The sequence below is a fragment of the Alosa pseudoharengus genome, unplaced genomic scaffold (assembly GCF_046254945.1).
Source record: "Alosa pseudoharengus isolate Yale_2024_CS ecotype anadromous, Long Island Sound unplaced genomic scaffold, YU_APseudo_1.1 YU_APseudo_1.1_scf_13, whole genome shotgun sequence".
NCBI lineage: Eukaryota > Metazoa > Chordata > Actinopteri > Clupeiformes > Clupeidae > Alosa > Alosa pseudoharengus.
This window is the reverse complement of record NW_027468598.1, coordinates 31804272-31821173: the sequence shown is the minus strand read 5'-3', so window position 1 is coordinate 31821173 and position 16902 is coordinate 31804272. Positions and strand designations below refer to the sequence as shown.

The 16902-nt window shown below is 39.6% G+C and overlaps 1 protein-coding gene across 1 annotated transcript in view; it reads right to left on the bottom strand.

The window, feature by feature from the left end:
* The window catches only part of LOC143122048 (uncharacterized), a 41653-nt gene extending 36018 nt beyond the window's left edge, over positions 1-5635 (bottom strand). The window contains exon 1 of the mRNA XM_076282833.1: positions 5496-5635. Within this exon, the coding sequence (XP_076138948.1) occupies positions 5496-5508 (13 nt within the window). The 5' untranslated portion in view covers positions 5509-5635. The remainder of the gene's footprint in view (positions 1-5495) is intronic.
* Between the last annotated feature and the right edge of the window lie 11267 nt (positions 5636-16902).

Here is a 16902-nt window from a genome sequence, read left to right as displayed (position 1 = left end):
GAGTTCGAACCGCGTCGATAGCTCAAACGGTCTAGGAGCAGTAGTTCGGCCAAAAAGTGGGCTTATAGGAAGATATAATAATAATAAGAAAACTTAAGAAGAACAATAGTGGGCTTGCTCCGCAAGCCCACAGCATGGCAAAGCCATGCTGTGGTCTTGCTGGATCAAACCCACTAATAATAATAAGAAAACTTAAGAAGAACAATAGTGGGCTTGCTGGATCAAACCCACTAATAATAATAAGAAAACTTAAGAAGAACAATAGTGGGCTTGCTGGATCAAACCCACTAATAAAGAAATAAAGAAAACTTAAGAAGAACAATAGTGGGCTACAGCATGGCAAAGCCATGCTGTGGTCTTGCTGGATCAAACCCACTAATAAACATATATTGCAATGTTAAATAATTCATGTTTTTTCATTCAGATATGTAAATAAACATGTATAAGTTGCTATTAGTGAATTAATGGGGAGATAATCGAATCGAAATCGAATCGGACTGAAAAAATGAATCGTTAGATTAATCGATGCATCGAAAAAATAATCGCTAGATTAATCGTTTAAAAAATAATCGTTTATCCCAGCCCTAAATCCAATCCAGTCCAATTCAATCCAATCCAATCAACAATCACATGAAGTAGGCTCATATCTCAGCAATCCCAGACCAGTCCAATCAAATCCAATCCAGTCCAGTCCAATCCAATCCAATCCAATCCAATCCAGTCCAGTACAATCCAATCCAGTCCAATTCAATCCAATCCAATCAACAATCACATGAAGTAGTCTCATATCTCAGCAATCCCAATCCAGTCCAATCAAATCCAATCCAGTCCAGTCCAATCCAATCCAGTCCAATTAAATCCAATCCAATCAACAATCACATGAAGTAGTCTCATATCTCAGCAATCCCAATCCAGTCCAATCAAATCCAATCCAGTCTAGTCCAATCCAATCCAGTCCAATTAAATCCAATCCAATCAACAATCACATGAAGTAGTCTCATATCTCTGCAATCCCAATCCCAATACAGTCCAGTCCAGTCCAGTCCAGTCCAGTCCAGTCCAATCCAATCTAATCCAGTCCAATTCAATCCAATCCAATGCAATCCAGTCCAGTCCAGTCCAGTCCATCTTAGTCTAGTCCAGTCCAATCCCAACTTCTGCTTATTTGCTTGGCCCCCACATTGCTGCTTGCAGCTATATTTATTATTATTATTATTATTATTATTATTATTATTATTATCATTATTATTATTATTATTATTATTATTGTTTACACATATTACTACAAGCACACAGCGTTGCAAAGCACTTAAGAGTTAGTCAGGTTTGCTTCTAAACAAATACCCTCTCACAACTGAAGCTATGTTATACACACGCCTGGGGCTACACTGTTTATGCTCACAATTGTGGTAAAAAATATCACACAATGCTGTAGCTTAGATTCTCTGCCCGAGCCACAGAACGTGCACAGGCTCTGGACGGGTTGGGCTGGATTGTTTGAGCCCGATCTAAGCTCTTATCATGATACAAACTCTGTGTGTGGTACTTCCCTCTTTTTTTACAAGCACAAGGACAAGCACTGTGGCTGAAATTTCACCACTGGCTATGTTTGCTCATCAGCATTGTTTCAACACATGCCCATTTTTGTAAAAGTTCAGCACTGCAACTCATATGAGCTCAGCATCTCAAGAATGGCTAACAGTGTTTCTCAGTCACTTTGGTGCATTTCTTGAACCATCATTAACATAAGCACAACAGTGAGTGCATTTCTTGAAAAAAATTGTACAAACTGCACAACTGCCTATGAAAGCACATAACTTGACCAAAATGTTTCAAAAGCAAATGTCAATCATGTCAGTGCCATCAGAATGACAAGTCATAATGCTTTGCTATGTTGTCAATATAATAGTTCACTCTGTAAGCAAGAAAATCTGTAAAACCATTAAGGCCAACTTGGGCTGTTTTATGATGATAAGAAACTGCTTGACTTTTGACTGTGCTTTTACTTTTATGAATTCTATGATTATTTCACATATATCTTATGGCTTAACCACATGGTCCCAAGCTAACCAGTCATCACTTAAGGCCTTAAAGTCTCTATATAACCAAGCTTTGAAAGTCCTGGACAAGAAGAGAATAAGACACCATCACTGCCAAATTCTAACCCAAACATAAGATTTTAAGTTTTGCTAATTGTATCTCTTTACACTTTGTTAAACTGTCTTCAAATGCCCAAATAGCACTGCTCCCCCACCCCTTTGCAAAATAATAATAAGACAGCAAAGTAGTACCAGATCCACCACCCGAGCAGCGTCAAAAGGCAATTGTAGTTTCCCCTTCCGTAGAACATCATTTGCCCAAACATTCACATTCGCCACCTTAAAACTGTGCTCTCTCTTTCCTTTTTCATTTTATTCCATTTTATTTCATTTCTCTTTTTTTTCCAATAACGTTACCCTTAGTCTGTATTTTTATTTTTAACCAAAAGCCCTACTAGGGACAAGTGTCTTCAGCTAAAAACAACTATGATACATACACCAGATGACTGTTCAAGCTTAAATAAACTTTAATATAAATAAACATTTTCTTAGGAAAATGCCCAAGACTTTCTGTTGACACATACTACATGACTCCATTTGTCTCCAGAATTTATATTTTAAAAAGAAATGACAAACTAGAGTATATTTGTAAACTCTATATTACACAGATTGCAATGGCTATTTAACTAATTACTTAACCTGAGGATTTTTTTTAACTAAGGCTTAGACTCGGTTTGGACCTATAGTCAGCTATAAGGCTTTGTATTTGTATTTAGATTTTATTATGCTGGTGCTAATCACACAATTTTTACGTAGTTTCAAAGGGACATGATCAAGGAATAGGCTACTAAGACAGACCCCTCTTCTATCTGACTCACCTCACGTTACCCCATGCATTATAGCCTGGTTTTTTGACAGAAATTACGTTTTGTGCCAACACACTACTACAGCCTTTATTTGGTAAATGGTGGTGCAAATTCCTTTCTTTGGTTATTGTCCGCGATTCACATTAACTGTAGGCTATTACCTACATAGTATGTGCATTGTAGCCTAAACCATTTTTTCCCAAGTTCTGTGGTGTTGCCACATTTGAGTCCTTTTGCCTGCACGTAGCCCAGTGTTTCCCAAACTTTTTTTCTGGCGACCCACTTTTTAAAAATGACAGACCATCGCGACCCATTTCACTTCAAATCTACCCTGCAACCACCAATATTGTTTTAGGCCACAGGTTCTCCAACTTTTCTATGCCTCCCCCAACCATACATTGCTATAGGATCCCTGCTTTGAACACGGTTGTCTTGCATTTTGAGCACCATCAGCGTGAAAAGTTGGAAATGACTACTGAAAAGATACGTTTTAATGCGCATCCGAGAGTAGGGGAAATTCTCGCATGTTGCGCAGTCGTCATTCGTCAGCATAGTAAGCTGTTCCTGTATTTCTAAAAAATAAAATGTTGTAGGCTACGTTGCGTTGCAGACAAATGTGTCCATAACACTGTGGACGTCAATTCCAATGTAAACAGCAAAAAACTCAAGTCGTTATATTGTATTGTTGTATTATATTATATTGTATAGTCGTTATATCAGAACAAGAGGCGTTTGCACAATAGCCGGAAGAATGCGCCTTTACTTTGGAGTTAGCGAGGTAGAAAACGAGAGGAATAGTGTTTAAAATGCCCATTTAAATTGTAGACTATAATGCACTGTTGTGCATTTTAAATCAGAAATAAGAATGTGAGGAGGTTGCTATTAACTTTAAAGATTGCATCTGCAATCGGAACTGCAAATTGAATGGCCTTATGTCCGGTCTATGGATGTCTGCTTTAGTTGACAGCACGGTCACTAGATTTTAATCGGTAAAGTTGAGAAGCTGGTATCTATTAATGTTCGTGCAAATAGGCGGATTCATGTCCCTTGCAGTTTGCAACTGCGAGGTACATGGTAGGCGCCCCACAGAACGGTTTCATTTTGAGAGGTAGATATCCATGTTGGCACCCCCTCTGCGATGCGTTCGTCCCCCAGTTTCATGCGCCAGTTTCATGAGCTTTTATGACAAAACCATGACTGTGGTAGTTAACAATCTACATCCTAATAGAAAACTGTTAGCTTTCCTGGTATCAAATGACAAATGGTATCAGCTAGGCCTATAACACAACATAAATTGTGCTGGCGACCCAAATAAAATCTCCTGCTCGCGACCCAGACTTTGGGAAACACTGACGTAGCCTATGCGCGATTAAGTGCGCGTAAATGTAACAACCTTGTAACCTGATGCAACAACCATTTCTAAGAGGCCTATGAACAGGTTCATTTCTGACATTACTACTAGCATATGAATGCATTATTTATGTAAGACACGTGAAAGAAATGAATGACACAGGCACGCACAGATTCAAGGCACGGACAAAATCAGTTAAACTAAAAGGGCACTAAGTTTTACTTTCGCTATCATTGCGAGAAAATTGTCTAGGCTACAATATAGAAAACGCTTCGAAATTCCCTTTAGTCTGATCGGCTCGAAAAATGAATGGGATTTCCTTAGCCTGTGCTACACCTTTCCAACAAGTTTTGACATGCTACGAAGGTATGGTGCAGTCAATGGAAGCTTTTGATAGCGCATTCTACTTACGAAAAAGCACTCAGGGCCTGAAACCATCTACGTTGCTAATTTGTGAGTTATTTACGTTTGATTACATTTCAGATGGCGGTGCCTGTTGGGTTCCTGTAGTATATAGTTTTTTTGTTCATTTATTTTCCTATGTCCGTATATTGGGGCCCTGGTAACAAGCACTGTGTGTTAGCCTAACATATATTTCAGTTTAAAATTATGAGACAAATGACATGTCATAGGGTGCCTATGACCCAAACTAGGCCACTTATGCTGTTAATGAATTTACCATGTTTTTTTTATTTTTTTTTATCATGCACTGTGAAAAGATGCCCCAAATACCCAAATACATCTGGAAACGCTGTTTATTATATTTGCAATGTAAGCACAGTTATCTTTAATTAGTAGGCTCTGGTAGGCCCACTAGTCAAAAAGCAATGGCTGATATCAATTACCGCATTACCGATTTAAAGTTAAAACGCCTTGCCATACACACCAGGCATATCCTGTCAACCAGGACTGGGTATATATGCCTGGGTATAACTTTGGCAACTTCAGCCGCAGTCGGAGAAATACACTTTTATTGGCTAGACAACACCTCACAAAATCTGAAAAAGCTATTTTCTCCTTAGGCCTACACCACAACAGAATACAGAATAAGCGTACGTCTCTCACCGCAATAGCCTACACGACGTTAAGAACTATGTAATTAATAATTGCTTCAACACATTGCCTGCTGTAGCCTATAGCTTAATTTGTAGCCCTACATTGCTGTGTCCAGAGTCAAAGAACTCCGTTGGTTTCTCTCAAATAACGACGTGGACGTTAAAATTGTTAGCCATAGCCTACCTTTATTATTCATCTGCTTCTCTTTCCACTTGTCAACATTTCCCGTTTGAAAACCATATTTCTCTTGAGAAGACTACGGCAAGCAACTGAATTTGAAGCCTCCACGGAACAAGAAGCACGATGTGGCTGAGGGGCGGTGGTGAGTTTCCTGTTGGTTAGACTGTGATGAAATTCTCCTCTTATCAGTGGCGTGCACAGACATTTTGGGGGGCAGGTGCTCAGGAGGGGGGGGAGGGGGCACTTTTTAGCGCACGTGAAATACTTAATTATAAAAAAATAATTACACGCACATGTTGAATGAAATTTGACTTGTGCTGCAATTAGTAAATCAATATACAATTAAGACAATAAAGAGACCAAAATCTGTTAATTTATGTTGCCTAACAAAACCTATACAACATAAAACGTTCGTCTTAACACATAGATTTGCAACTGCAAACTCTACCGAAATTATTTGTAGCCTATGTGGTCATCCTCACGTTAACGTCATTGACTTGGGCTACAGCGTAAAATTTAATCAGGTGACCAGTCGGCTAAAAATGCTTAGTTGTTTGATGCTGTATGACAGTGTTTCCCAAACTTTTTTTCTGGGGACTCACTTTTTAAAAATGACAGACCATCGCGACCCATTTCACTTCAGATCTAACATGCAACCACCAATATTGTTTTAGGCCACAGGTTCTCAAACTTTTATATGCCCCCCCCCCCCCTAACCATTCTACACTGCCATATGTATACGTAATAGCGCCTAGGTCTGTCCCACTACTATTACAGGGATTGGTGATTGTAATGGTAAACTGACTGACTCAGTTTAACACAACTCTGCAATCTCAATTACACATTAAACAATGTTAAATATTTTCAAAGCTATAAAATTCTCGCTCAGTTTTGTACAAACACACAACCTCAGGTTTTCCTCATCCTGCTTTGAACACAGTTGTGTTGCATTTTGAGCACCATCAGCGTGGAAAGTTACCTAAAAGATAACGTTTTAATGCGCAACCGAGAGTTTGGGGATATTCTTGCGTTCTACGCAATCGTCAATCTTCAACATAGTAAGCTGTTCCTGTATATCTAAAGAGATATGTTGTACTAGGCTGCGTTGCGTTGCAGACAAATGGATCCATAACAGCGTTAATTCCGATGTAAACATAGCAAATAACTCAAGTCGTTATATTGCACCCTATTACTGGAGGTTTCTTTGGAAAGTTGAATCCGCATGTTAAACGTTTGCTTGTTTATAGGCCTATACTAAGGCTGTGTATTGGTGTTGGGACAAGCTATGTTGTAAGACTGTGAAATGAATACATTTCAGAATAAGAGGAATACGCAATAGCCAAAAGATAATAGAGTTTGCGAGGTGGAAAACAAGAGGAAATAATAGCTTTTAAAATGTCCATTTAAATTGTAGCCTTATATAATGCATTGGTGTGCATTTTAAATCCGAAATAATAAGGAATGTGAGGAGGCTGCTATTAACTTTAAAGAGTGCATCTACAATCGAAACTATCAGCCTATGACGCAAATTGAATAGCCATGCCCGGTATACGGATGTCTGCTTTAGTTGACAGCATGGTAACTAGATTTTAATCGGTCAACGGAAGCTGTCCGTTAATGTTCATGCTCATTGCTGATTCATGTCCCTTGCATTTTGCAACTGCGAGGTCCATAGCAGGCGCCCCACAGAGATGTTTCCATTTGCGAGTGAGATGAACGCTGCCCCCTCTGCGACGCGTTCGCCCCCAGTTTCAGAGCTATTCTAGAGCCGTCACTGTGGTAAACAAACTATATCCTAATAGAAAACTGATAGCTTTCCAGGTTAAATGGTATAAGCTAGGCCTATTACCCGTGGGTCGCGACCCATTGGGAACCAATGCTGTATGAGACATTTTACTGCACAGTAAAATGATTACACGTTGGGCTTAGAGGGCAAACTGTACGATTTTACTTGATCTGTAAGAAAATAAAGAGACCAAACAGTAGGCTACGAGGAGTTATAGTGGGCTACTGACTAGGGCTGCACGATATATCTAAAATCTATCGTTATCGCGATATCAACACTTGCGATGGACATACCGCAAAGATTACTTAATTTTCGATAAATTCGATAAATTTTCTGTGCCGTGCGCATTCCATACAGTCTATGGTGTATTCACATTCTGAATGTCAACATATTTTACCAAACTGATGCGGTCATGCAGCCCAAGAAGCCCGTCCCCTACCAGTTTAGGTGTGTGGTGTTTTAGGTGTTAAAGCGGGAGCTAAGTCGTGATGGCTGAAAATAGTGAGTCGAGCGAGGTAGGCTACACTTGGGTGAAGAGGAATTAGTGACTAAAAGGAAAAGCACGTCTGTTATATGGGAATATTTTGGTTTTATGAAGGATGCCGTGTTACAAACACAGCGCAAATGCGTCCTTCTCCACCGTGTTAAAATAAACAATTTCTTTCGTTATCGTTAGGGGAGCGCGGGGCACAAAGTAACGCGGGGTTAAATGTAACACGGACTTTTTCCCTATTTGCAGGGGGTTGATCGAGGCATGCTATTGGTCAGTTAATCACATTACTATGAGACGGTGTTCCACAAATTTTCAGTCAGTATGGACGTGTTTCCACGTAGATCTGCAGCAAAACGCCTTTTGAAGACATCAACTTAAATGTCTAGGTGGTACTTGTTTTTCCATTACTGAGTTGTGGGTGCAGCTCTTTGACTCCAATCTTCTATCATCTTAATAACCGTCTTGTAGGCTAAAAATGAACACCGTTTTGAAACATGTAGCCAACTCATAGCAGGAGCTAGCTTATCTTATAACAAACGTGACCCAGCGGGGTTAGTTGTAACGCGCTGTTACAACTAAGCCACTCATACTGTACAATGATGTTGCAATACAAAAATATGCACGTATTAGTGTTAGTTTTTGTGATATTTTGCATTTTGCCTCGTGTTTTCAGGTTTGAGGGCTTTTCTTGGCAGGATTGACCTTGGTTAGACTCATTTGCTTCCATTGGCGCATATTTCTCATGTTATTTCTCCGTATAGAAAATAAAGTCAATTTTCGACACACGTCTGTTGTTAGTTCATGACTTATGTATCATAAATAGTCAGATCCTATTCTATCATACACATTCAGATACATTTATTGAATTAATTTAATTAAAAACAGCCTTTGGGATGAGTGTTACAACTAACCCCGCATATGGGGCAGGTTGTAACATTTCACCTATCGCCACTCTCGGTGGAATTGTAAAAGAACAGTAGCTCCTACAAACAAACTTCCAGTGCATATGTGTAACAGAGATATGTATGTTGCTTGTTAAAAAGTATAACTAGCGAAACTCAAATGATTTTAGAATTATTTAGCCATAACCAAAAAGTGTTACTTTGTGCCCCGCGCTCCCCTATATCAGAAGTTGTCTTTCACTGTCGGTAAGGCTTGTATTTCATGATTTGCATTTAGCAAAAGCCCCAGACAGCAGCACAGAGGTAATCAGGATTTGTTATTTGTAAAAGTTGTTTAACCTACTTCTGGACTGTGCGATTGCAGCCCAATTACTTTCACTTTCCGCTGCCCTCGTAGTCGGCATGCCGGTAGCCTAATAACGTGGGATGCGCAGCGTACTGTATGAGGTTACAGACTGAGATGATTGCCGCGATATAGCTTAAGTAGGCCTAGCTTCTTTGCTAGGCCCATCAAAGGCTGGCAATGTGGAATATTCCGCTGGTTGGTGCACAAGTGTTCAGATTGGCTGTCCACCCGTCTTTTATGAGGATTAGGAGCAGATCTTCCACACAACTTCGATAGCCTAGTCAGTAGGTCTCTTAGCTGTCCACTTTCATCAGGCCATATAGGCTACATGATATTTTATATTATTTAAAAATTATACATTTATTTCTGTAATTATACATTTACCCCCCCCCCCCCCCCCCCCCCCAACCCTACAGTGTATGTTTGCAGCAAGCAGAATGAAAAAAAAAACATTAAATATACTGCTCAAAAAAATTAAGGGAACACTTCAATCATACACTGAATCACTCTGTCACTGTTTGGTTCTGAGCACAAGTAAAACTTTTGAGGCGAGTGTTTTATTTTGCAAGAACTGTCAGACATTCTGTGAATGTAGTTTGAGAATGGAGAAAAGGGTGGAAGGTTTCAAAATATGTGTGGAAAACCTTTATTGAGCAGTATATTTAAATATCGCAAATTATATCGTTATCGCAGTACTCAATAATGGTATCGCATATCGCATGTTTTCCTAATATCGTGCAGCCCTACTACTGACTGACATTACATGAATGCAGATGGGCAGTAATGGGGAACTTCCCGTTTCTTCTGTCACAAATGAATTGTTGCCTAACAAAACATATACAACAGAAAACGTTCTTCTTAACACATACATTTGCAAAATCTACCGAAATTATTTGTATGTGGTCGTCACGTTATCTGTCATTGATTTGGGCTACAGCGTAAAACTTTATCTAGCTTCATCTAACTATTTTATCAGGTGACCAGTCGGCAAAAATGCTTGTTTGGTGCTGAATGAGACATTTTACTGCACAACAAAATTATTACATGTTGGGCTTAGAGGGCAAACTGTAAGATTTTGCTTGATCTGTATGTTACCTGGCTGATGGGGCACGGGAGAAGCAGCCTGTCAGCGACCATGCCTGCTATCTGAAGGAAGAGAGATAGGTCGGGTGTGCGTGCGCAAGGAGGTGGCTCATTTCGGGACATTGTTTCAGTCGTTTTTAATGGCTCAGGCTTTCAAAAGATCATTTCAAAACCGACCTCAGTAAAATCTTAATAATATTAATAATAAAAAAAGAAAAAAAAAAACAAGTTTCAAAAGGGCATTTTCGTTGATAAAGGGCAAACTTCCTAGTGCTTTAGCACCACCTAGTGTCTATGTATGCACGCCTATGCCTCTTATGCGTATTGTCAAGATTAACGCCACTAAATGAACTATGCCCATAGTTGCATATAGAATGAATGTATTCGTGTTTCACGTTTGTAATTAATTATAATGTATTTTCGTCTCTTAAAGTTGTAAATGATTCCATGCAAATAAGGCAAATAGTCAGAGCAAATAACGGATAAGTCTTGCTTAGGCGTGCAAGGTGTCGTCGGACTAATTTCTCTGAAGCGTTGCATTCAACATGAGGTTATAGGGGCAGTGGCGGACATTACTTGAGTACATTTACTCAATTACTGTACTTAAGTCGTTTTTTCACGTATCTGTAGCCTACTTTGAGTATTTTTGTTAAACTTTTTACTTTTACTCCAGTAGGCCTACATTTCTAGACCAAATATCTTACTCTTTACTCGACTACATTTTATGACAGCTGAAGTATAAGTTCCTTTTGCAAAAAAGACTGTCCAAATACACGTGTACTTACATCTGTATTTTCTAGCGAGCTAGGCTTTAATGGTGTTGCCTAAGCTATGTTATTGTTATAATTAGGCCTACTGTACCTTGTTGACCCCTTTTCACAATATTGATGTTACCATAGTGACGCTATCGAGCAAATGATGATAGACAATGACAGATATAGATATACAATGACAGACAATCTGAAACTATCAAACACAAAGGGGATCGTCTTGATTTGGTCCGAAAGTGTAGCCTAAAACAGTGTTTTTCAACCACTGTGCCGAGAGATCATCAGGTGTGCCGCAGAAAATTACCCAAATGTCACTCACTGGTCCAGAAAAGCAACTGTTGCATCAAAGAATTTATAACCACATGCTCTCATTGATTGTATGATTGCACTATTTGTGGTATGCAGGCATTGTACAACATCCAGTATTCACAGAATCATCACATATCCAGTTCATAACAACAATTAAATTAGATATAGTCACCTACAAATGAAACAGAGGGCGCTTGTTTTATTGAGCAGGTCTTGCATAGAAGCCATAGTAAGGCCATATCTGTGTATTATTTGAAGTTTTAGGCTATGGTATGTTTATTTTTTCTTCACACAGGATGTTAGTGTGCCGTGGGACATTTTAACACAAAAAAGGTTGAAAAACACTGGCCTAAAGCATCCAACAACGCAAAAAGTGGTTAGGCTACTTTTGTTCTTCCACTCAAGTGGAAATGTAAAAGGAGGACTAATACTTTTACTGGTGTAACATTTAACCATGTGTATCTCTACTTTCACACAAGTACAGGATTTGTGTACTTCGTCCACCACTGGTTAGGGGAAAGAGAAAAGGCACACATATTTAGGTATGTGCATCAACCCTTTCTAACGGTTTCCTTTTCTAGGTTCCAGAGCCTTGTGTTTGCCAGGAAGGTGAACTGGCTCACACAAGCCTTCGGATGAGAAACTACAGTTTAAGGTTCATTTACATACTGAAACCACAACTAGAACTGAACACTTAACACAAGTAGACATAAGTGAGAGGGGTGCCTCTTGCCAAGCTGTGGTCTAAAGCAAATATTAAGTTGTAAATTTCTGCATTCTAAACCACTACATCCCAAAACCCTCTGTAGATAGATACCAGAGCCCATACAACATGCTATATATATACAGTGCCTATAAAAAGTATCAAGTTCAAGTTTATTGTCATGTACTCATGAATAAGGATTTATCAGTAATGAAGAGGATGTTCAGGTGCATTTTTTTGTATCCATCCCCTAACTTATGCTTCTCAATAACCTTTTCCCTGAGTTCTTTATAGTAATCTTTTGTCTTCATGGTGGTATTGTTGCCAAAAATACTGATTGAGCATGACATTGGACCTTCCAGACGCAGGTGTCTCTATGTTACTATACTACGGTATACACATTCACTGCACTCAGGCAAGCTCCATTTCAGTAATTGTGAGACTACTAGCACCAATCGGCCAGACCACTGTTGATATATGTCAGCAAAGTCCTTTTAGGCAAGTCCCTCCACTCGGCGGCCATATTGCAATGCTTTTTGGGCACTCATCGGGCATCCATGCGCGGCAGAAATGCGCGTGCGCAAGGCTTCACGACACCAATCTTGCTCCAGCGGCGAGATCACAACACATGATTGGCACGATGTCTTCAAAACACACCACATTATTGGCTCAATGTATTCACAACATAGCACATGATGGGCTCAATGTATACACATGTCGACCTTTTGCCGCGGAAGTGGTGTGATATGTGTAGACAACTGCCATATTGGCGTTACAAACTAAGCCTATGCATTTCTATGGAGGATTTTTTGAGTGCTGTGTCTCCTCATTAGAAAGTCTCTGATGTCAGTCACTTTAGGGGGGGGGGGGGGAGTATTTATCCAATTGCTTATTTTGCATTATTTGTAGAAATATGTTATTGTAAAAAAAGGCCAAATTAAATTTATCAGGATTCCATTTACAAAAGCAGCTATTCTGACATAATTAAAGAAGCACTATGCAACAATTTTAGCAAAAATGACCTTAATTATGCAGGTTGAGAGTCGTTCTGATGGTTCTACAACATTTTCTGGGTCGTTTGGTGGGTGCTCCGTCTCCCCCTATTGCTTCTCAGCGGAAAAACGAATATGCAACTTTCTGGACCCGGTCTGGGTAAATCCGGATGTGACTCAGCGGAAGTATCCAATCGCGCCTCGAAAATATAGTCAGATTGTAGTTTTGAAAATGCTTTACAGCAGACACACCCCCAAACATGGGACCAGCTAGATATAAACAGCCAGTTGCAAGGCAATTGTTGCATTCATCATGGATCAATCGTCAAATAAGAGACCCAAGAAGCGACTGTCGGAGGAACAGAAGAAGATGAAAAAAAAGATTTGACAAAAAAATAGACCAGACACGAGTGAACATAGGGCGAGCTTTTGAGGAATGATGTCAAGTGAGAGACTGCAAAACGGACGCCGACTTGGCTTTGTTGCTGTTGAAATTACCACCTCACCCGAACTATCGGCAATCTCCAAATTCACGAACGCACATGGACATACAATTCTAACACAATTTGGGAGGGCAGCAGCCTACCCGAAATTCAGCAGTCAAAAAATTAGGCAGGCAAAATACTTTTCTTAGTTGTCCGTCTGTGTGACTTTAAAACATCTGTTGAAAACATTTCTCGGAGTGAACGCTGCTGCGCTCCTGGTGAAATTACCGATCTGTGCCCGCCGAGAGATCCATGCAAGCGAATGAGTTTAGCCTATTTCAGACGGTATTCTAAAGCCAATAATTTGTGATAAGCAATAGGCCTATTGGTTCTAATGCAAATGGTTTTGCATTAGGCCTATAGCGGGTAATAGGGCTACCACATTAATTAAACCAGAAAACTAGGCTACATGTGTCTTCCTTTCCTCCGATTGGAATTAATGAAATACTGCGCAGAGGGGAAGTGGAAAGGGGAAATAAGGGGGCAAATTGAACTTTTGGGCTGCTTGAGCTAAGGTGGAAAAAGGCCTAGCCTGTAGCTTAGTGCAAAAGAAACATGCAACGGTAGGCCTGCTGGCCATGCTGAGAGCCTATTGTAAAAATTGATAGGTAAAATACAAGATACAACAATTTACAACCTAATCTCTCCTCATCATATTTGAATATGCATGCCACATGGCCTGTAATCTACCATAGCAAAATTCTGAATTAAATCAGAGAAGGCATAGGCTTTTGTGATGCAATCGTGGCAATTATGGAAATTATGGAAAAAACAAGCCCTTTCTAAATATTGTAGCGAGGCTATTTGTCCCCTTGTTGGACTGTCCCTGTGTTGTCCTGTGTCCCCCTGTGTCTCCTGTTCTCCCAGTGTGCGTGGCTGTGCGCAAGAGTGTTTCTCCCTCCACCTCATGTTTCATAGAATGTGTCAATCAGTTTTGATGTGTTATGATTGGGGGGAGGTGTCCGCCTCCGGGAGGTAATATTTAGGGGCTTAGATAGGTCAGTGATTGATAAGGGGTGGGATTAGAATAATGAGTTCTAAGACGTTTATTGTAGTTAGTCAGAGTTGATGTGGATTACGTGTGGATGAGTTGTGTTGTGCTGTTGTGTGTGAGAGTGAGAGGAGCAATTGGAATGTAGGAGTAGATTAGATTCGTTTTTTTATTTTTGAAGGGGACACCTCCTACTGACCGTAGTTTGTACAGTTTCGGTAGAGAGATTTTTCATCGGCACTATGATAATAATAGGACCTGTTAAGGAATTGCGGGGAACATAGAACCCTTTTTCAAAGAACCCTTTTTCAAAAAATGGGTTCTATGTTCCCCGACAATTAGCGGGAACCTATGTTCCCCGGTATGTATTACAACCGGAGAACAACAACTTTTGGGGGAAAACGGGGAACATAGGACCCTTTTTCTGAAAAAGGGGAACATAGGACCCGGGGAACATAGGGATGACCCCGTCACTTGCTATCAAACATGTTTGTTTGCGTTTTGAATCCAGGTTCTTGTTGTGTATTTAGATGTGTGTGTGTGTGTTTATTACTATTACCATGTTTTTATTATTATTTTATGTACTCTTTATTTTATTTCTTATGTAGCATTTTGTATTCTGTATTGTATTATTATTTGTTATATTGCTATTCATATGCACTTTCTAAAGCACTTTGAGCCAACCTTGTTGCTATATAAATAAATTGACTTGACTATATGACTATATTTATTTACTAGTGAATGCACACAGGTTTTCTGACTTGTTTTGGACTGGCTTGAGAAAGAAAACACACCATTCACATAGTGGTCCTGGTGGGATACTTTGCTTTTGTTCAAGCGCTGTTTTGTTCAAACAGCAAAACGTTTTTCCAAACAGGAGTGTACCGACACAGCCTATAGCATTCTGCTGGTACCGCTAATTGAAAGGGATGACTGCGTGCCGAAGAGTTTTATTTATGAGTCCGGGAAGAATACAAGAGGAAAGAGATACACCTCTTTTACTTTGGATGGTATGCACTTGCATCCGTGTGTGTTTGTGTGTGTGTGTGTGTCACTGGAAGTGTAATTAGCATGAAACAGTTTCTTAGAGCCAGGTGTTTCCTTTGGCATTTTTTCTTTTGTTTTCTGTTTTACACTGTTTTACGTTTATTCCCCTGACTGGTTTATGGAGAAATGTACAAAAGAACCTCTTTACATTTGTATTTGTTCATTTAGCAGACACTTGTACTCAAAGTGACTTGAGAAAATGAGGAACAACATGCAAGCTACATTGCAGAGGAGTCTTTAGGTGACAATTAATTCTAAAGCAATAAGTAGGCTACTACACCCAAATGTTGCCAAAATTGTTTCTTCAGAGCAATGACATAGAATAACCTTTTGTAGTGCTTCAAAGAACCCTTAAGGCAATAGTTATTGGATGAACCATTTAAGGAAAAAGGTGATATATGTGAAGAACCTTTAACTTGATATAAAGGCTCAACACAAAGTCATGGTTCTTTATGGAGCCAAATTAAAGAGAGTATCAGGAAGATCAGATGTTCAGGTACTAGTCACAGTGTAATTGAAGGAGATAAGAAATAGAGGAAGGATGGAGAAAGGGAACAGGAAGTTCATGTTAGGTCTGTTAGCTTGTTAGAAGTGTGAAGAGAGGACAGCTTAATACCTGAGGATAGGGTTGTGTCATATTGCATAGTTCATTTCAATTTTTTCTCTATTACTTTTCCAGAAACACAACAAAGTTCTTTTTATTTTCCTGTTGTGTTTCTTTTTTTTATTTTATTTGTATCCATATCTGATATTTGATTAGTCCATATCTAAGAAAACCCCACACATATTCTGGGAATTCATGTTTTATTTAAAAATCCTCCACACATACTCACTCTTTCTCTTACCAAAATGTAGAATGATTTGTAAGCATTTCATGTGCACGGCCACACTTCAGCTCTATAACCCTATGCGGTGAAAACTGAGATAAGCATGTGTTGCATTGGTGTTAACAGCTGGATTTACCAACTTTCACACTTTTATTGCACCATGTGAAGTAGGCCACAGCTCATGTATCACGTTTGCACACTGAAAGTGTGTGATGCATCATTAACTTGACTTCATATTGGTATGTTGTACCATAACATGGGTCCGATTCTTGGCTACCAGAGATGTGCCTCTAAGCAAGGCACTTAACCTTGAGTTGCTCCATGTGGACTGTCTCTGCAATTGGTCTCTGTGGTCACTTTGGATCTCTCTCCCCTTAATACAGTGTTTTTCAACCACTGTGCCGGGGCACACTAGTGTGCCGTGAGAGATCATCAGGTGTGCCGCAGAAAATTACCCAAATGTCACTCACTGGTCCAGAAAAGCAACTGTTGCATCAAATAATTTATAACCACATGCTCTCATTGATTGTATGATTGCACTATTTGTGGTATGCAGGCATTGTACAACGGAGGACCCATATCCAGTATTCACAGAATCATCACATATCCAGTTCATAACAACAATTATATTAGATATAGTCACCTACAAATGAAACAGAGGGCGCTTGTTTTATTG